Raw genomic sequence first — 22,532 nt, forward strand, 5'->3', positions numbered from 1 at the left:
AGCTGAGATGAATTATTCCGCTCACACATACACACGCACACACACACACACACACACACACACACACACACACACACACACACACACACACGTGCACATTCCTGTACAATGTCTGTCGAGATTACTACATTACTTTGATGGATTCTGGCCTTGTGACAGAAACACACGCAGAGGACACACACCGTATAGATGTAACGGCTAGCACGTGTATCACGACCTTCTCCTCCACCTACACGACACACGCGCCTTTCTACGCGTGTAATCATCAGTCTGTCCACGCTACACATAAAGGAAGTTTAAAACCACGAGCGTCTATTTTAACTATGCTAACTATTTGATATCATATCTGGAGGCGCACTGTGTCACACCGTCTGTCCCTGGACATCCTCCATTTGCGGGAAGTCTGACATTTGGCAGTCACGTCTTGTTCCTCGCTAAACAATATTACCTCATTCGATGGTGATGTATCATAGCCTGACACTGGGTCTTAAAAGAGACTCAAGTCGTAAATCTTACTCCCCCCCCCCCCCACAATTTAACGCAGTCCCCTGTGCTCGGTGAAAGTCGTCTATGAAGAGTCGTAAAAAGCAAAAAAAAAAAAAACCACCTTGACTCAGATTTACACGTTTTCTCCACTGTGTTTTCCGGCATCGATTGGGAGTGCAGATCAGAATCAGAATCTATTGTAACTGTGTTACACATACAAGGAATATTGGTGAGTGCAACACACACACACACACACACACACACACACACACAATTTCTAAAGGTACACTGAAAGTACTCAGAATAGGGAATAAATTAGACTGAAATAAAATAAGCTAAATTAGCACAAGCAATGCCGTTAAGAGCTTCTATGCAGGAGAACATTCACTGTGGTTGATGAGGGTCAAGGATGGTTTCATGAGGAGAAACTATCCTTGTGTCCACTCATGACGTGGTGGTCCTGTTTCTTCAGCTTGACGGGTGGGTGTGGAAGAGGTGGTGTACGGGGTGAGAACGGTGGCGTATTTCGATAGTTGGCAGGTTGATTTCTCATTTTCCTCTTTTAGTATCTGGCCCTTGAGCAGTTTAAGTGAGCTGTGCATTTGGGGTCGGGCCAGACTGTGACGGCGTCAACAAAGTGAAGCAAGGATGTGAACTTTCCCACTGGGACTGAAATGATGTCAAGATAACGAAAAGTAATCCTGGACGACCTCTGACCTCAATGATGAGCCTCATGGGGAAAAAAAGATGTGGTTTTGTTTACTGCGTTTTCTTTAAGACAGGTGGTGCCTTGGTGTTGCTCTGAGGGTAGTTCTACGGTTTTGCTCACAAAGCCTGGGAGAAAAGAATAAGCTGGAGGCAAACCACGGCACCGGATTGTGAGCGAAGCGGCCCAGGTGGCAGGTGGCGGCTCCAGCTGACGGACAGCCTGGTTCTGGTTCATTTGGCCCCAAGGCGCTGACTTTCCTTGTAATTGAATTTAGGGCCTGTCAGCTGACAGCTTGTCAGGCTGTCCCGTTAATTGGCAGCAGGCACCTGGGGTGGGCACGCCAACACCTGACCACCGAGTGGCACTCAACACCTGTGCCAAGGTCAAGGAGCAGGTAAAGGTCGCCCTGTGCAGCACACGCATTGCCTGAGAGGAGCTGAGGCCATTCCTAACTGCTGCAAACACTCAGGCTGCACACAGGTCTTTTCTTGCTCTCTCTCTCTACATACACACTCACACACCCACCCACCCCAGCTCCACTAATAAAACTGACGAGGAAACATTCAAACTCTGTACCCATGCCAGCGCGTCGGAATTGCGAAGTTTATTTTGATCATTTTACTCAGAGAGGACGAGGTTGGCTGCCCGGATCTGCCCTCTGTTTGAACTCGCACCTCGGGGCAGAGCAGAGCGTTCACGGCTGGTACTACACCGCTCACGTTGCCAGCTACCAGATGGGCTTGACTCCACACGACACGCACTAGCAGTGCTCACCCTGCACCACTGCAGCTCCTGATGGGAGCAGGACAGGTGAACCTGAGGTGTCAACGCAGGTCACGTGACCACGGCCCTGCGATCACACGTGTAAAACAAACTTCGATAGAATCAGTCTGTAGGCATCTTATTTAGCGAATTTAGTGATTCTGTTTAGTAATATTTCTTGAAATGTGTTTGCAGACTTTATTCAAAAGGCATGCTGAAACAAGACACTACCTGAGCTATGATTCTCTTATTCTCATATCATAAACATGTTTTGAAATATTGTGGCTGCATGTGAAGGTGTTATTTTGCACACTGATCTGGAATGAAGTTCCCACCCCCCAAAAATCCAGAGCCAGAGCTTAAAAAGCAACAGCGAAGAGTTCTTAGATCTGCCTCCCCAGAACACCCCAGACAGAAGAGGAATAAGTCATTGACTTTGATAAAATAAGTGAAACACTTCCGAAGGGAACGCTGGCCATCTAGTGAACATAAATGAACTAGATCAATAGGCTACAGCCAGACAGCGAATCTCATTAGTGATCACTCCACTCGCTCATGTAGCTGGGGTTGCGTGATTGAACTTCACTCCTTTCCAAACACATAACCACAGTGTGATTCACACACTCGGCTGACAGTGGACTCAACCATAAACACACTGGAGAGCTTTTAGTGATTAATGGATCTTTTAGTCCAGAGTTCATAAATACATTTGTGTTTGGACCCTATACCTTGCTATGCATGCCCTAATGTTATACAGCAGTTCTAAATATAGTAGCATATAGTAACCGTGTTATATATATTCATAAGTATTATATATACTATTGCATATACTATTGTATATCTACTATTGTTATTATATTAGTTTTGACTTTTTTTCTTTTCCCAACATCTCAGCAGGGGCTCACTAGGAGAAACCAAAGGTAGCTTTTAGGGTATGTTTTATTTTTGTATTTTTTAACCTGCGTGTCGACAATGTCAGTGCAAGTTCATTGTGTAGATCTAAACTGCCCATCTCATTTGATACCCATGTGACTTTACCTCTGCCCACACATGGATTAAAGGTCAGGGTTAAAGTAGTCCTCCGTGATAGTGTGTGTGCTACATTTGACAGTGTGGAACTCTCTGCCTACTAATTTAACCACTTTCACAATCATAAAACACTGTGCCACTGGCATTTCACATTTTCATGACAGATTAAATGTAACGCTGAACCACTTCTGCTCTTGGCCACACGAGGGCAGCACAGCCCTGAGCTTGTTCCCAGATCAAATTCGCCAGTAATTTTGTGGCTGACGGGGGGGGGAGGCACAAACAATGCACGTGCACAGACAGAGGGTACAAAGTAATTACGACCTTCACCACCATCTTCTCTGTACGTTAAAGTCACCTCAGTCTTGGTCGTGTCTCTGTTTACTGCACAGGACACAATTACAGCTCCCTTTGAATCTGTATTAAATAAAACGGCTCAGATCTCTTTTGAAGTCAGAGAAGAGGAACAACAAGAGTAGATTTGATTATACTGGCACAAGGAAGCTTTTTTCTTACCTTTCCTTCCACACCATACTAGTGGGCATCTTTCTCTCTCTGTCTCTCTCTCTCTCAAGATATTTGTGCAGCCAGAGCACAAGATAAGAGACTTCAGAGCGCCTGTGCTCCAGACTCTCAGCCTGATGAAAGTGAGTACACAGACTGCAGTAATCCCTGCAGAATACAAAGGTGGGTGTGAACTGGAATACAGTCTCATTTACATCATGAAACGCACACGTCTTTGCAGAAATAAATGTGAATGTACTCGGGTTTTTTTTTTTTACAGCATTAGCCTTTTTGAAACCTCGCAGAGCAATGAACATCACTAAAGGAACAGTTATTATGAAATGAGTGTTAAACACCGGTGTTTGAATGAGCATATTTTCTTTCATTTAATATAGGAGCAAGACGGACCGAGCGTAATAAAGACCGGACCGAAAAATAAAGAAAATGTAACCTAGAAAATGTAAACCTTGAGATGAGTATTTTTCAAAAATAAGGCTATGTAAAGAGCACAGAAGGCTTTCATTATCTAACTCTTGTTAAAAAGCAAGAAAAAAATAACCTACAAAACCACCATCACCAAAAACCAGAATTCACCACATTCCGGTTGTTCTGAGTCTTGATTCGATTGATTGGTCGTTTGTAACAGAACCGAGCCCAAGGCTACGGATAATCACATTTATTGCTTTGCCATTTATTACAAATTCCTGTGGCTTTTGGGCACTCGGTCAGAAACGATGCTTTGATGGGCTGCTTAGCAAAGCGCTAATGAGCTACGGCCGGTTCTCCTGCTCAGCTCTCTCTCCCTGTAATACACGAGGGCCTCGTTTCTCGTTTTTCTTTTGTGTCTTTAATGCGCTTATCTTCATTTGAGTGTCTTTATAGAGGAACGATAGCGCTTTCAATACGTGGGGGCGGGGCTGGGCGAGGACGGGGGCGGGGCTGTGAGCGTAAATAGAAGCAGGTGAAAGGTTCAGTTCAACAGATCCGCTGGCATTTCAAGAGCGCCAGACTGAGCTTACTGGATGCAGAAGGTTATTAACTCAAGTACTATCCCCAGTGAAAAGATAAAAACAAGAGACGTTTGATATTCGACTAACAGAGAACAAATCCCAAGCAGAAATGCTCTCAGCATTTAATAAGGTTGCGTCTACTGACAGCAAGTTGAAGAGTTTCATTTGTATGTAGTTTTAGCTCTAATTGACAATAACACAAATCATCAGTTGAGTATTTTTCTTACTCCTGAACGCTTTTTATACCTGTGAAAATGTGCCTGAATATTGATTTAATTCTGTAGTGTAGATGATTGAAAAACAAACATTGAAATTCAGCTGTAATATTCACAAACACGGTAACGTCTTGCTGTGAGTCATTACTTGAAAAAATCGGAATATGAAACTTTTAACCACCATGTGTCCAAATCAATCAGCAGAGCCGAGACAGACATACAGTGAGTGGGACGTCGTTTGTGTCGCTGGTGTAATGAAGACTCCATCAATTTAAGCATCAAGCCAAATTGTGACACAGTTGAGATTGCGCTGTCAAGTTGCCAGATATGATTCTGCTGTTCTAGGTCTATACTTATATGGACAAAAAGTTTTAATGCTGTTGTTTACTACAGCCCATTTAAAAAAAAATTAATCTGAGCAAAATGTCAAATGTGTGGTGTAGTCAATGATGAAACTAATGTTCAGACAACATTTCTTTAATACAAAGTCAACATATCTACATACACAGTGGTTTTAAACCAATTATTGTTTCAATTAGAAGTAACAGTTTGAAACCAGTATCACTTGGCCTTCGTACAAAGAGAAACTATTTCCACTTTTAAATTTTGGCTTTGTATTTTGGAGTTGTTTAATACGCTCACTTTTTTTTGTATTGGTTCAATGTATTATCCCTAATCAATCCAACATTTGACGAGTCTGGCGGTTGTTGTCAGGTGTCCAGGATTCAGATGAAAGTCACAACATTACTTTGAGTGTCCATGGATTCCTGCCATCTTGGTTTTTGGGATTCCAGAGAATTGTCAGTTCATTGGGAAGGTCCTCGTTTCTCCAAGCCGAACAGAAAGGGAAACGTCTCAAAACCCCCAGTAGTTCACAAGGCAGTACTGGAATATCCTGATTCCAGATACTTTCTTCCATCCGCCTACATCTTTTAGAGAAATCCCACAAGAAGGACAAAACAAAAGCAACAAAATGTGGTTTATGGAGCTGTACAGATCGAGGATTTGGTAACCTGGACCATAATTCTGTCAGGACCTGAGGGCCAGTGGTTAAAGGTACTGTGAGGGTGCAGCACACAGTGCACACTGGCTCTAGGGGATGCTGTTAAACTACTGTGCTTTAGCCTGTATTGGGCTTTGCACGGGTGCTGAACATAGTAGCCCTTCCCACATAATTCCTCTTGCTTTTTCCAAAGGGGAATACAAAACACATCGGTGTGCAGTCTGCGACTGGTCGACTCGAGCGGTAGCTGGTGAGGAAGGGGTTAACTCCACACCCTCAGCCTGGACACAGCTACATGACAATGCAGTACTGAAAGACCAATGGGGGGGGGGGGGGGGGGGGGGGGGATTTCACTTTCATGACTTTCGTTTAATGCTGAGACGTGACGTTCTTTTTAATGCAGTGAGACAAAGCTATTTTGAAAAATCAACATGAAATTGGTAGTGGAAAAAATACCAATAAGGAAAGACGATGAAGATGAAGGGATTGGAGATGAAGGTTCTACTGAGACACCAAAGTCCTCAGAAATGGAAAATTTGCAAATTAGTAGAAGCTCGCTCTCTCTCTCTCTTTCTCCCTCTCTCTCTCTCTCTCCCGCCCTTTTTTTGATTTCATTATTGTTCAAAGACTGAAAACTTGATCAAATTATACAAATACATATAATATATATTTGTTTATTTACATTTATCATATTCAGGATCATTGTTGATATATAACAAGTGGATGATCGATTTGTGAATTCAAAAGTAAAAAAAAAAAGATTAAAAAAGATTTTCACAAAGGAGTGAAATATTTGGGGACTGTTCATGAGCTAAGAAATTTGGAAAAGGATAGCATTAATGTTCAAGTCAATGTTTAGTAAAGAAATTCGACTTCTTAAAAAAAAGTAATACTTTGACCTAGTACTAATGAAACTACTACAATAATACCAATAATGTTCAGAATGCCACACACTTAGAGGCTCATGTCTTCTGAGAAGTTAAAAGAAAAGAGGGCAAAGAGCTCATCTCAAGGGGAACAGACAATCTTAAAAAACAAACAAAAATCATAATTTCATATGAGCAAATCAAAGTCTATGCGTATAACCAAAAAGACAGAGGAAAAAGGACAGAAAAAAATGATATTTGTACTAAGATTTGGATACATTTTTATATTCTGCATTTAAATATACTGTATATGTGAGTGTGTATCTATATACACATCGCCTACAGATGTATGCATATATACATACACACAAACATTTTACATAACATTTCTATAGTGAAAAAATAGAATGTCTTTTAACATAATATGAACAAAATGAGCAATTCTTTTCTCCTAATTTAAAAAAATGAGTACAATATCTCTGTTATAAAACTAAACAAGAGAAAAAGGTAAGTGAAGTAAAACAATAATCATAATAATACAACAATGTTTTTTTGTATAATGTTACAATAACAATAAGGCTTTTTGGAAATAAGAAAGACTACCAACAGTTCGTCCCACTGCGCTGTTAGGACACACACAATTCATCCTCAAGACCACTTTTAACTCACTACTCTGCTCCAAGAAGAATCCGGTCTTCAAGCATCCTCCAGTATACATGCGTGCACACTCTCTCTCTCACACACACACCCCTCCTCTATCGAGCCCCAACAAAGAGAAGCTTCCCTCTTTCCTGTGGCGTACTCACAATCTGCTTGATATAAAGTAATCCGGTTTGAAGTTTTGTGATGTGGGAGTTGTGTCGTACCGCCGTTGTTGTTGTTGTTGTTGTTGTTCAGGTCACTATGTCCAGATTGATCACGACTGCCTGTTGGTTGCTCGTGCACAGCCAGTACCAGGTTGTGCAAAAAAAAAAAAAAAAAAACCAATGAGAGAAACTGCCATGGGTTAGAAAAGTAGTCAGCCTTAGGTCTCCTGGCAACAGTGCATGTGCAGAGGACATAAAAGTCTCTTCTCACAGGACAGGCAGAGATTAGACTACCTTGAGGAACATCTGAGATGTTCTGGTCTTCAGAAGAAAGAGCTATTCGATGAAAATGGCCACTGTTTGGCCACAGAAGACAACAGTGTGTTATGGGCTTATACTCTTTTTCACGGTAAATTCTCATGGTCAGTCTCCCACGAGGTCCACGCATACACACACGGAGAGAATCACGTAGCTGAAGCAGCATGTTTGGCATATAGAGCCCGAAAAAAAAGGAAAAGAAAATTCAGAACACAGCCAGAGGATAAAGTCATTCAAATTCATGGCAATGAACATTGGTCACTGGAGATGTAAAGCCACCACAGTTGCAAAAGATACCAGACAAACCCACGACTCCCTGTGTGTGTGTGTGGTGGTCCGAATACCCCCCCACACACACCCCGCCCCCGCAATTGTGGCACAAACCCCAGCGCACCCAGGAGTGGTAACAAACGGTAATGAATGTTAGGATCCCGAGAAAACACACGCAGCGGAGCGTGGTGGAGATTCCTTTGGTCCACACATCCCTGGCTGATGTCAGATGCCCCCCCTGCTCTGGGGGGAGGGTCATTCTCGCAGCTCCTCTCCAAGACGCACCGAAGAACGTTTTGCTAGCTTGTTGTCAAAAAGCACCGAAAAAGGTCAGCCCATACCTCAAGTTGCTGGCGAAACGGATGATCAAATTAGCGTTTCTGTGGCTGACGTGTTCCTTGCTATATGGCCCCGGTCCAAAACGCTCATTCCAATTCTTCAGCGTCCGTCAGGCATCATCTTGTAAACATCTGCAACATTTGACTTTTTGGACTCCTTTTGCATTCAAAAGTGGTTTACAGTTTTTGACTAGATGTCGATATGAAGGAGAGAGCTGTTGAATATGCTATGGTTAAGCAGAAATAACCAACCAAACATCTGGTACCACACTCCATCAAGCTTCTGTCCACTCTCTGAAGCCCACGCGACCACCACCACGCCACCTTCACACACGTCTTCGCTACAAGCGTCAGGACTTCTTGTGGCAAACCAGCGTTGTAAACACAGAATGATCTAAGCTCAGTCGGCCTCCGGCTGGTCCGGGTGCCGGGTCACCGTTTCTTCACTCACCGTGTTTATGTTTCTTGTGTGTTTACAGGATCGGTTGGGAAATATATGTTCACACAGAGATTAATAATATCCTCCACACCAGAACACTTGAGGTAAGGTTAGTGGTCCGACATATAGATCATTCCCCCCACAGCCCGAGCCAGAGTGTTTGGTTCCATCTCACAAGTGAGGACATACAGGGAGTTTGTTTGGGATCCTTGGGACTACTGTACTGTACAGACTCTGTTCAATTGGTTTTGATGGTGGTTCTGGAGTCCACTGTCCATGTGGACGAGTCCTTTAATTTCATTTCTACAAGAGAAATCGCTTGACTTTTTTTTTTTTTTAAATCTCGGATCTTTTATCTTTTAATCAATTGTTTCAAGCAAGTTTGTATGGCTCAGGAGACTTTGAGGGCAGGAGCTGGGCAGGGGGGAGGAAGATGGCTTTTTACGTTGCATAGTGATCAAAGCTTCCTAGGTATTCCAGGGCCGCCTGGTAGCAAAACTGGTACTCGTCCTGAGGGGGAAGAGAGAGCAGAGGAAAACCTTCATGAGCATGGTGTTTCTAGTGAGATTGGGATTAGCCTTCATGAGCATGGTGTTTCTAGTGAGATTGGGATTAACCTTCATGAGCATGGTGTTTCTAGTGAGATTGGGATTAGCCTTCATGAGCATGGTGTTTCTAGTGAGATTGGGATTAGCCTTCATGAGCGTGGTGTTTCTAGTGAGATTGGGATTAGCCTTCATGAGCATGGTGTTTCTAGTGAGATTGGGATTAACCTTCATGAGCATGGTGTTTCTAGTCAGATTGGGATTAACCTTCATGAGCATGGTGTTTCTAGTGAGACTGGGATTAGCCTTCATGAGCATGGTGTTTCTAGTGAGATTGGGATTAGCCTTCATGAGCATGGTGTTTCTAGTGAGACTGGGATTAGCCTTCATGAGCATGGTGTTTCTAGTGAGACTGGGATTAACCTTCATGAGCATGGTGTTTCTAGTCAGATTGGGATTAACCTTCATGAGCATGGTGTTTCTAGTCAGATTGGGATTAGCCTTCATGAGCATGGTGTTTCTAGTGAGATTGGGATTAACCTTCATGAGCATGGTGTTTCTAGTGAGACTGGGATTAACCTTCATGAGCATGGTGTTTCTAGTGAGATTGGGATTAACCTTCATGAGCATGGGGTTTCTAGTGAGATTGGGATTAGCCTTCATGAGCATGGTGTTTCTAGTGAGATTGGGATTAACCTTCATGAGCATGGTGTTTCTAGTGAGATTGGGATTAGGAGAGTGTCTTAGCCCTTCTGCAGAACAGTACGACCAGTGAACTAGGCCAGCACCGCTTCAGCCAAACTAGGCCAGCACCGCTTCAGCCATCTTAGATGGTCAGAGTGTTGTAAGCTCAGTGTCTCACCTCGGTTTGCACCATGGCAGGCCGCTGGGTTCTCAGCATTTTGACCGTTTGGAAGATGTCCACCACGCCCTCGTAGCGCATGCGCTCCAGAACGATGCTGAGCGTGATGAAGACCCCTGTGCGCCCCACACCAGCGCTGCATTGTGGGAAACAAGAGAATCGACCAAAATGAGTCTGAAAATGGAAGCCCTGGATAGTGCTTTGTACATTGTGAACTATCTGCTCTAAATGACACATTCAGGTATAACCAAGACTGTTAACACACTTGTATACAAAGATACACAACACACAAATGCAGACACCAAAATTACATAGAAATGTCAAATACGATGTGGCAGTAAGATCAGCACACGTCCCCCCCCCCCCCCCCCCCCCCACACACACACACACTAAGCCCTTTTTCTTATGACAGTGTCTGACACAGAAGGGTTCTTAAGGCTGATCCATCAGTCTCGCTGGGCTGCTCTGATGTCTTGTGCACTTCACTTCCACGGAGCAGTAATTGATATGACAACAGATTTACTTTTCCTCACGTCGTCTTGGCCAGGCAGAAGCAGCAGGGTAAAGAACGCCACCGCCTCACGTCACCCGCCTCACGCCACCGCCTCACGCCACCACCTCACGTCACCGCCTCACGCCACCGCCTCACGCCACCGCCTCACGTCACCGCCTCACGTCACCGCCTCACGTCACCGCCTCACGTCACCGCCTCACGCCACCGCCTCACACCACCGCCTCACACCACCGCTTCACGCCTCACGTCACCGCCTCACACCACCGCTTCACGCCTCACGCCACCGCCTCACACCACCGCTTCACGCCTCACACCACCGCCTCACACCACCGCCTCACACCACCGCTTCACGCCTCACGTCACCGCCTCACGCCACCGCCTCACGCCACCGCCTCACGCCACCGCCTCACACCACCGCTTCACGCCTCACGTCACCGCCTCACGCCACCGCCTCACGTCACCGCCTCACGTCACCGCCTCACGCCACCGCCTCACGTCACCGCCTCACGCCTCACACCACCGCCTCACACCACCGCTTCACGCCTCACGCCACCGCCTCACACCACCGCCTCACACCACCGCTTCACGCCTCACACCACCGCCTCACACCACCGCTTCACGCCTCACGCCACCGCCTCACACCACCGCCTCACGCCTCACACCACCGCCTCACACCACCGCCTCACGCCTCACACCACCGCCTCACACCACCGCTTCACGCCTCACGCCACCGCCTCACACCACCGCCTCACACCACCGCCTCACACCACCGCTTCACGCCTCACGTCACCGCCTCACGCCACCGCCTCACGTCACCGCCTCACGCCTCACACCACCGCCTCACACCACCGCCTCACACCACCGCCTCACACCACCGCCTCACGTCACCGCTTCACGCCTCACACCACCGCCTCACACCACCGCTTCACGCCTCACGCCACCGCCTCACACCACCGCCTCACGCCTCACACCACCGCCTCACACCACCGCCTCACGCCTCACACCACCGCCTCACGCCACCGCCTCACACCACCGCCTCACACCACCGCCTCACACCACCGCTTCACGCCTCACGTCACCGCCTCACGCCACCGCCTCACGCCACCGCCTCACGCCACCGCCTCACGCCACCGCTTCACGCCTCACGTCACCGCCTCACGCCACCGCCTCACGTCACCGCCTCACGTCACCCGCCTCACACCACCGCCTCACACCACCGCCTCACACCACCGCCTCACACCACCGCCTCACGTCACCGCCTCACACCACCGCCTCACACCACCGCCTCACACCTCACACCACCGCCTCACACCACCGCCTCACACCTCACACCACCGCCTCACACCACCGCCTCACACCTCACACCACCGCCTCACACCACCGCCTCACACCACCGCCTCACACCTCACACCACCGCCTCACACCACCGCCTCACACCTCACACCACCGCCTCACACCACCGCCTCACACCTCACACCACCGCCTCACACCACCGCCTCACACCTCACACCACCGCCTCACGCCACCGAAGGGCAGCGTTCTAGGAGAGAACGTCTTCATAAGAACAAGTACATCAGCTCCCAGCAAAGACGCACTTTTGCCACACATACACACACACACACACACACACACACACACACACACACACACACACACACGCCTGTGTGCAACATTCACAGTGCACATGTGAGCAGCGCACTTTTTGAGTGAGATTTTCCCAGCCTTTCACAAACACAGCTCATGCATGTTCGACCACTTCTTTGATTAAACAGATCCATATTTTTTATGCTCAGATCCTGCAGCGGATCAGGATTTAATCATCCCTGCTAACCTGAAATGGCAAAGAGGCCTTAGCTACAAGTAGCTTAACACAGGATTACTGGTGTATAAACAAACAAAACTAAAATACAGCCATGAAGCAAACGCATGCTGACACACTGACAACCACAGACACAGTCGTACGGTCCTGCGTCACGCGGGGTTCAGCATCTGTGTCGGGAGCCGTATTTCACACAACCCGCATAGTGCAATATTCCATTCAGTAGTGTGCTAACAAGGTCGGTGCCAGTAAAATATGACCACTTTGCAGCTGTTAAGTGAACAGAGCCGGTGCTGGGTGATTATTTATGTGAGGTTGGGTTTGTGGGAGGGGGCCCACTCTCATCATATCAGAAGATGTCATTAAGGGTTTAAGCAGTGAGTTAGAATCTCTCTGTGTGTGTGTGTGTGTGTGTGTGTGTGTGTGTGTGTGTGTGTGCGCTGAAATGGGCAGCAGACCTAATCTTTATTCTGTTTTTATACATAGTTTTATCTAAGTGGTTTGCATCACTGAAAATGGGGAGAATAGGTGTGTGTGTGTGTGTGTGTGTGTGTGTGTGTGTGTGTGTGTGTGTGTGTGTGCGTGTACGTGCGTGTGTGTACGCACACACTTGCTGGGTGTTTACCTGCAGTGGACAGAGATGGGGCCATCCTGGCCAAACTGCTCCTTGGTTTTATGAACCTGCCCAATGAAGTCAATGAAGCCTTCACCGGACTTGGGGACACCCTGCTCTGGCCAGTCAGTGAACTGGAACTGTCTGACTGTTCGGGACTGTCCATCCTGAGAGAGAGAGGGGGAGACCAAGAGGGAGAGAACAGACAGAGATGGAGGGAGAGAGATGGAGAGATAGGGAGACAGGATGGAGAGATGGTGAGAAAGAGAACTGTCAAATCCTGCTTTGTCAAACAGCTGGGTCTTCGTTTAAGATTGTGTCCATTGTCTTTATTAAATGGGTTAATACTGAACAGACTGGTCATTTTTATGTGTGTTTACAGCTATTGCCTTGTTTGTGATTGTGTATTAGATTTACAGTTGTTTTGGTGTGTGCAGTAAGTCTACAGAGAGATGGGTGAACCACAGAAGTCCTGCTGTAGATCTGGGTGGATGATGGATGGAAGTGTGCACCATCACCTCCATAACACCACCACCCACCCAGACTGATGGATGAGTGTAACGAAGGAAGAGACTCCCCACAACAGACCCAAGATGGAGGGAAAGACAGAGAGAGAGAGAGAGAGAGAGAGAGAGACTTAAAGAGGGAATAGATGAGAGATATAGATGAGAGAAAGGGGGAACATGGGGAGAGCAAGACAAAGGCCTGCTGGGAAATCAAAGAAAAGAATGACAGTCCTGCCCATCTCAGAGAAGAGCCGAAAGAAAAGAGAGAATGAGAGACAGAGAGAGACGGAGAGAGAGAGGGACTGAAAGAGTGGAATATTTGTAGTATTTCTGAACTGGAGCTGAAGGGAGGTGGTATTACAGTGAGGGGGGGGGAGTGGAGCCACGCTCACTCATCCACACAGAGAGCGCCAGGTCCCGGGCACAGCCCACACATCAAACAGCCTGGTCCTAATCAAAGCCCGGGAACAACGCCTTCTCATGCTCCCTCTCTCTCTCCCTCCTTCCCTCCCTCCCTCCCTCCCTCTCTCTACCCCCCCCCCCCCAATAGATCATTAATTTTTAAGTGCATGACATTTTGGATATATACAAAACTTTTAATATAAGTGCTGGATTAATTTCCCTTGACTAAGAGAAAGCTTTTGACTGTGTTGATCATATATCTTTTCTAAGTAATACATGCTGATGGGTTTTTGCAGTGGCTACAGCTATAACACGCTGGTGTATCAGCCGTGGTTAGTGTGGGGTGTCTTAAGCTGACCAGTTTCGGTTTCAACAGGTATTAGGTGAGGTTGCCCTTTATCTCGTCACTGTTACAGCTCAGCCATTAAACTGACGCTTTTTTCTGTCTTTGTGTACGACCGAGCACTTTTCACAGACCAGGGGATATGCCAGGATTATACTTCCTGCTTAAGCAGATGATGTAGCAGTTTGTATTAATGTTGGACATGATATTAGAGCTCCGTTTGAAGCCCTTCAGTTACACGAGCAGGCTAAAGAAAACTGGGTTAAGAGCAAAGACTTATGGGTAGTACTGGGGTAGTTTGAGAGGACCAGAGAATCTCTATTGGACTGACAGAGAATCTTTGTTGAAGGTGGACAGGATTGAAAGTTGTAGCGGTTTGCCCAGTCTTTGAAAACTTTCAGTAAAAAAAAACAAAAAAAACGAATGAAAAGGGAGCGTAGAAGAGGGTGTGAAGCAGGTTGGTTCGATGGAAAGAGCTGCTACTCCATTTGACCTACAGGAGGACAGTTCTGGTGACCTCCACCCCATGACCCTGGTTCAGCGTGTGCCAGCCACCAGTGGAAGTGTGTGGCGTGGGGGGTGGAGTCTGGCCAACACTGGGCTCCACCTGCTGCTCCGCCCCCCAGGACGGGAGGGCAGGTGGGGCAGGGTGGACATAATGACCAGGCTAATGGCCTTGCCAAACTGCCCTGCACGCTCAGACGACCCTCGGTGGGTGGGGTGTGGGTGGCCGATGCGTTTGCAGTCAATACTGTATCTGCGGGGGAGTATGACGGTGTCGCGGGGGGCAACTTCTACAACAACACAGATTCCTCCCCTGAATATTCCAGGAGGTGCCGTTTCACGTATCTGATTGACAAAAGGACACACAAACTTACACGGGGCAAAAGCCTCAAACAGACTGATGTCTTGATTGTAGTTTGAGGTGGGGTGACCTGAGGTAGAATCTTTAGTTCATCTTTCTGTGCAGTGTACGCACATAGGTGACCTGTTTTCCTCATTAACTCAATGGTTTTAGCTCGTACTGGTAGAGCTTTCTTTCTGGCTATTTATTTTTGGGGAGAAATACACAGTGAAACACAAGGATGTCCTGGGTTTATTACACTTTTAAAGCTGCACAGTGAAACGATGTGAAAAACCAGGAGTCGTTTTTCGGGGTACTGGGGAGTCGTTTTTCGGGGTACTGGGGAGTCGTTTTTTCGGGGTACTGGGGGTGGGTTTGGGGGCTGCATGTCTTATATACTGGACGTGGATACTGGATGCTACACTGTGTTCAGTCATTCGGGCGATCAGGTGTAGGATGTCAGTGGTTGTGACTTCTGAACCATCATATAGTGCGACTACAGCATGAGACTATAGAACATGGGCCACAGTTCAATACACATGGCTTAGAGCCCCAATAAAGGTGGAATTTACTAAATCAAAAAATCTCGTTCTCTCTCTCTACATTAAATGACTGTTATTTCATTGCTGCCAGCATACATTTTGTCCAAAGCTACAGAATGAGGTGATAATATAACACAGAACTGGTGCAGCTTTCAGTTTCTGGTTCTTCCCCTTTTTCATGTCAATTAAATTTAGTCCAATTGGGTTCATCGTGTTTTACTGCCTGATCCTGTTACAGTATTACATTCGAATCAGTGCATTCAACCTACATTGCACATTATGACCATTAATCAGTCTACTGCTTTATTAATCAGTTGGAAAATGTAATTCAAAAGGGCACTACTGGAAACAATATTAATGTAAGACCCCACAGTTAGGTGTCTGTACAAGAAATGAAAAAGGACGTGATTTTGGGGTAACGTCAGATACTGTGTGATTTAAATATATCTAGTCAGACACAACTGTAGCCAGTGTAGGCCTCTCTCCCTCTTTCTCTCTCTACCTCACTCTCTTCTACCATATCATCCCCTCTTCTCCTCTTTCTCTACATCACTCTTCCATCATATCATCCCTTCTCCTCTCCACTTTCTCTCTCTCTCCACATGCTCTGACTAAGCTTGTCTTTAGTGTGGGGGAGGTGGTGTAGTGACTTCAGTCTGGATTAAGTCTGATTGTGATTCACTCACAATTAAACCACCGGCTAAAACTCACACAACCTTCTGTTGCTGCCCAGTCACCAGAGCACATCCCATAACCTACACCCAAGTCATTCTCTAAAGGTAATTACAAGGACAGGTAAGGCATGAAGCTAGGTGCATGTGGACAGAGACTGTAGTGTGTATAGGCACACTGGGAAAGGCCTCCTGATGTGTGTGCAGGAGGTGAGAGGATTATGTGTATGTGTGACAAGGTTATGTGAGTATGTAACAGAGAGAGAGAGAGAGAGAGAGAGAGAGAGAGAGAGAGAGAGAGAGAGAGAGAGAGAGAGAGAGAGAAGAGAGAGAGAGAGAGAGAGAGAGAGAGAGAGAGAGAGAGAGAGAGAGAGAGAGAGAGAGTGACTCACCCTTGCATCTGTAACTTTAAATTCTCGCAGGATGTATTGGGGCATGTTGTACTCAGCCATAGGGTCCACCACAAAGTACTGGTAGCGGGCAGAACGCTCTGCTGGCCAGTACTGATGGCACTTTTCCTATTGACAGACACGGACACACACACACACACACACACACACACACACACACAGTGTTAGCGGACACATGATAGTGCAGAGCTGCAGGCTAATGAGGACACAGTGGGTCTCTGGTGTTGATCCTCCCTACACCCATCACCCCAAACTTACCCCCCTCTTCTTTTCACATACACACCATCCATCTCTCCACCCTTATTGCACCTATCTAGCCACACCCCCTCAGTAAGAATAAAATCCTATTACAAGAATAACATCCTCTTCTGTAAGAGTGAAGTAATCTCCTCGGGGGGGGGGGGGGGGGGGGGGGGGGGGGGGGGGGGGGGTGTCGACCTGCTCACCTGTCTGACTTTCAATTTCCATGGTCTTCATGTTCTTTAATTTATCTGTCAGTAACATACCAACCCATTTACTTATCTTTACATATGACTTCCTAAACCACCCGCCTTTTCTTTGCACTGACACACACACACACACACACACACACACACACACACACACACACACTCACCCTGCCCATTTCTCTCAGCTTGGTGAGCATCACCACGATGGTGGAGTTATTCTCCCACAACATGCGCCAGAAGTCCTCTGTGGTCTCGGCTAACGGGCCCTGGGTGGCGATGTAGGCCTTCTGTTGCCTGCTCAAATACATTAGCCAAGACGTGATTAAAACACACACACACACACACACAAGCACACAGAGAACGCAAAGGTTTTGCATTGTACTGTTCACACTGGGAATAAATGACCTGTACACAGTTCTACTGAAAGCTACATTTCATGGAGACAAACACAGAGCTGAGATGCTGCACTGATCTGTGCACTACTGCCCCCATTGTACAACAATGGAACTACAACTAACAAAGCCAAGTATAGATACTACAATGCACAGTGCAGTATGTCGGCTGTATGACACTTAAATTTGACCTGATTAAATGTGTCCACAGGAAGAGAGAGACAGACAAGAAAAGAGAAAGGACAGATGGACAGGCAGACACGTGAGCGAACGTCCAGCCCACCTGTATCCGTCGATGAAGCTGGCGTTGATGTAGTCGGAGCCCTCCAGCCCTCTGATTGGCTGAAGGCACACGCGGGTGGTCTCGTAGGGCATGATGTTCACCAGGCGGTTCTTGAACTTGTTGCAGGGCAGGTTGGCGCTGATGAAGCGAGACGTGTGGGCCTTGGAGTTGGCCAGACGCTGCAAAGGAGAGACGTGGTTGAGACCGACCTGCCCGAGATTCTTCCTCTACACCACCTCTCTCAGCTCACTGACACCAGAGGGCCAGGCTCACAGACGCCAGGCTACACGTACAGCGTCGGGGGGAGCCGCCCTCGTCCACAACGACTCACATTACATTCTCTCTAGATTCTCCTTTAAAAACATACCCTAATGCTAGCACAGAAAAGGCCGTCAGGAAGACCGTGAGGCTAAAGCTGTTAGAGAGCAACAAGACAGAAATCTTTATAATTTCATGCATGTTTAAGTGCTCGTTTCTCCATCACCTGTCAGCACCATCACATATCACAACCCATCATGCCCTGAAAGTTATTAAAATGGGTCACTTTTATTACTGCTACAAGAACAGAGGAATTTCCCTTTTTAACACACACACACACACACACACACACACACACACACACACACACACACACACACACACACACACACACACACACACACACAAACACACGCACACACACCTCTAAGGTGGTACACTGCCTGCAGTTCATCTCTTTCTAGGTCAGCTGAGACAGTCCTGACTCCTCAAACAGGCCCATCAACTCAAGCCCACCAGCCTCTCGCTCACATTTCTTCTTCACCTCTCACTTTCTCTCTCAGTCCTGCAGCCCCTGTCTCAGGTATCCACCCCCCCCCCCCCCACACACACACAGCCCAGCCAATCTTAAGAAGGGCACAGAGGGAGGGAGGTGTAATGTTCTACATGAGCCCACAGCCCTGTAACGTGTGACACACACCTGTTCTCCCTCTGCCTGTCTCTCTGTGTGTGTGTCTGCGTCTCTGAGCGGGAGTGAACCACATGCAGACTGGATCCCTTTAAGAAGATCCATAATCCCTTTGCGTTCAATCAGGGAGGCTCCGACACTTTTGCCCGATTCCCTCCCCTTCTATCCCTCTTCTCTCTTTCTCCTTCTTTATCCCCCTGTCTCTTTCTCCTTCTCTCCTCTTCCTCTCCTCCGCCTGCTCGTCATCTTCAGCTATTAATTACGGCCTCCTCTCGTCCTCCTGCTCCTATAATTAACACAGCGCCGTGCCTCCAGCCTCCGCCACGCTGCTGTTACATAATCCACGTCTGCGCCGGTGAACGTCCCAGGAGACGCGGCTCGCTCTGCGGCTAACGGACGCACCGCTGTGTTGCGGAGAGCCATTTAGCAAGTGATTACAACACGCCGCCCGTTCGGCTCGAGAGCGGCCCCGGTGGGGTCGCGCCGTGCTGGGGTGGATTGTCAACCGCTCCCCAGTCGAACGGCTAGCACGCAGGACAGCGATGGTGTCCGATGGGGCCACGGCGATCCACCCAAGAGGGCAAAAGAATTGCAGCCATTACTCTAAATCAGAGTGTCCTGTGACCTGTCAATCAAAGTGACACTAGCCAATCATGGATGTCTGTGGGCTGGTGCTTACTGACCAGGGTGGTTAGTGCCTTCTTCTGAATGTGTTCATGCATGTGCTTACCTGACCCCTCCAGCACTGACAGCTGTATGTATGTCGTATGACAGGGTTATCTAGCTGTATGAATGTGGTATGACAGGGTTAGCTAGCTGTATGTATGTGGTATGACAGGGTTAGCTAGCTGTATGTGTGTCATATGACAGGGTTAGCTAGCTGTATGTATGTGGTATGACAGGGTTAGCTAGCTGTATGTATGTGGTATGACAGGGTTAGCTAGCTGTATGTATGTGGTATGACAGGGTTAGCTAGCTGTATGTATGTGGTATGACAGGGTTAACTAGCTGTATGTGTGTCGTATGACAGGGTTATCTAGCTGTATGTGTGTGGTATGACAGGGTTATCTAGCTGTATGTGTGTGGTATGACAGGGTTATCTAGCTGTATGAATGTGGTATGACAGGGTTATCTAGCTGTATGTGTGTGGTATGACAGGGTTATCTAGCTGTATGAATGTGGTATGACAGGGTTATCTAGCTGTATGAATGTGGTATGACAGGGTTATCTAGCTGTATGTGTGTCGTATGACAGGGTTAGCTAGCTGTATGTGTGTCGTATGACAGAGTTAGCTAGCTGTATGTATGTGGTATGACAGGTTTAGCTAGCTGTATGTATGTGGTATGACAGGGTTAGCTTGTCAGGGTTCGACCCAGGCACGTGACTCCTGCTGCCACTAGGCGGAGCCCGCGAGCTGTAACCAGGGGCAATCAAGCCCGATAGGTTGCACCTGTTCCACAGCCTATTTAAGACAAGCGACTTCAGCAACTCATTGCTGAAGTTGTTTGTTGTTCTATGCACACACAGCCCAAGCCAGTTTTCTCTCGTCTCCGGACTACCTCTCGTTTCTCCAGTTCTCCTGTTTCTACCCTGAGTGTTCTCAGGCTGTTTTTTGTTTCCTTCTGTCTTTTCCCTCTTTGTTCTTTGTTGGTTTGTTCTCCAGTGTTCTGGTTAACAGACTGGCAGGTAACCAGGTAGAAGCTATTGGTCTTGTTACCATAGCTTCCTCTTTTGTTTCTTATTTTTTCCCTTCCCCTCTGACACGTCGAGTTTGCCTCCGTGTACTTTTCGTTTTTTCCCATTTTTCTTTTTGGACGCGTTGTATTTCTTTCCGCGTGTTTTTTGTTTGTTTTACTTACCTGGTCTTTACACACATCGAGCTTCTCCGTGTTGTCTTTCTGTTGTTTCCCTCTGGGGTTTTTGTTTTCATTATTTCCCGCATTCGCGGAGGTTTCATTTGGCTGTTTTTTGCCGTTTGTTTTATCGGGTCGCGTTTGAGTCCTCACCACGTTTAAACCAACGCGTCACCCCCGAGAGCGGCGGCGAGGCGTAACATAGATAGCTGTATGTGTGTCGTATGACAGGGTTAGCTAGCTGTATGTGTGTCGTATGACAGGGTTAGCTAGCTGTATGTGTGTCGTATGACAGGGTTAGCTAGCTGTATGTGTGTCGTATGACAGGGTTAGCTAGCTGTATGTATGTGGTATGACAGGGTTAGCCAGCTGTATGTATGTGGTATGACAGACTTAGCCAGCTGTATGTATGTGGTATGACAGGGTTAGCTAGCTGTATGTGTGTCGTATGACAGGGTTAGCTAGCTGTATGTGTGTCGTATGATGGGTTAGCTAGCTGTATGTATGTCGTATGATGGGTTAGCTAGCTGTATGTATGTGGTATGACAGGGTTAGCTAGCTGTATGTGTGTCGTATGACGGGTTAGCTAGCTGTATGTGTGTCGTATGACGGGTTAGCTAGCTGTATGTGTGTCGTATGACGGGTTAGCTAGCTGTATGTGTGTCGTATGACGAGTTAGCTAGCTGTATGTATGTCGTATGACGAGTTAGCTAGCTGTATGTATGTCGTATGACGAGTTAGCTAGCTGTATGTATGTCGTATGACGGGTTAGCTAGCTGTATGTATGTCGTATGACGGGTTAGCTAGCTGTATGTATGTCGTATGACGGGTTAGCTAGCTGTATGTATGTCGTATGACGGGTTAGCTAGCTGTATGTATGTCGTATGACGGGTTAGCTAGCTGTATGTATGTCGTATGACGGGTTAGCTAGCTGTATGTATGTCGTATGACGGGTTAGCTAGCTGTATGTATGTCGTATGACGGGTTAGCTAGCTGTATGTATGTCGTATGACGGGTTAGCTAGCTGTATGTATGTCGTATGACGGGTTAGCTAGCTGTATGTATGTCGTATGACGGGTTAGCTAGCTGTATGTATGTCGTATGACGGGTTAGCTAGCTGTATGTATGTCGTATGACGGGTTAGCTAGCTGTATGTATGTCGTATGACGGGTTAGCTAGCTGTATGTATGTCGTATGACGGGTTAGCTAGCTGTATGTGTGTCGTATGACGGGGATAGCTAGCTGGCGGGCATTGTACATAGCGTTCTGCCTCCAGTCCCAGGTGTTGCAGAAATATCGCCAGGTCAAACAGTTCTGGACCCGTGTGGTACTTCTGAACGACCGGTGCCATTTTTGTATAGGGCGGATATCCTTGTGGAACTCTTGTGTGTTACCAGTAAGTGTGATATTGGTTACTCAGCTGCACAATGGCACTGTAGCCCAGCATCACATCACATCACAAGTCATCCTCTGGAGGCATGTGTGGCTGAGGGTGGCTAAATCACACTGGTGGAGGTGGGGGTGGGGCCCTTAAACACAGGAGCTGGGGGAATACAAGGGTCAACGCAAGCTGTCTTGCAAAGCATATCGGGTGAGCGGGCTGCGATGTGTGAGCCGCGTGGGTGGAGGCGTGTGAGCCGCGTGGGTGGAGGCGTGTGAGCCGTGTGGGTGGAGGCGTGTGAGCCGCGTGGGTGGAGGCGTGTGAGCTGTGTGGGTGGAGGTGTGTGAACCGTGTGGGTGGAGGCGTGTGAGCTGCATGGGTGGAGGTGTGTGAGCCGTGTGG

General features: G+C 47.3%; 1 protein-coding gene across 1 annotated transcript in view; it reads right to left on the bottom strand.

Annotated features, from left to right (window-relative positions):
• Positions 1 to 9,030: 9,030 nt before the first annotated feature.
• The window catches only part of ptprsa (protein tyrosine phosphatase receptor type Sa), a 115,708-nt gene continuing 102,206 nt past the window's right edge, over positions 9,031 to 22,532 (bottom strand). Inside the window, 6 exon segments of the mRNA XM_076991638.1 lie at positions 9,031 to 9,265; positions 10,163 to 10,298; positions 13,121 to 13,275; positions 16,809 to 16,934; positions 17,443 to 17,569; positions 17,951 to 18,129. Coding sequence (XP_076847753.1) covers positions 9,197 to 9,265; positions 10,163 to 10,298; positions 13,121 to 13,275; positions 16,809 to 16,934; positions 17,443 to 17,569; positions 17,951 to 18,129 — 792 coding nt within the window. The 3' untranslated portion in view covers positions 9,031 to 9,196.

This window comes from Brachyhypopomus gauderio, unplaced genomic scaffold, assembly GCF_052324685.1.
Source record: "Brachyhypopomus gauderio isolate BG-103 unplaced genomic scaffold, BGAUD_0.2 sc84, whole genome shotgun sequence".
Taxonomy (NCBI): Eukaryota; Metazoa; Chordata; class Actinopteri; order Gymnotiformes; family Hypopomidae; genus Brachyhypopomus; species Brachyhypopomus gauderio.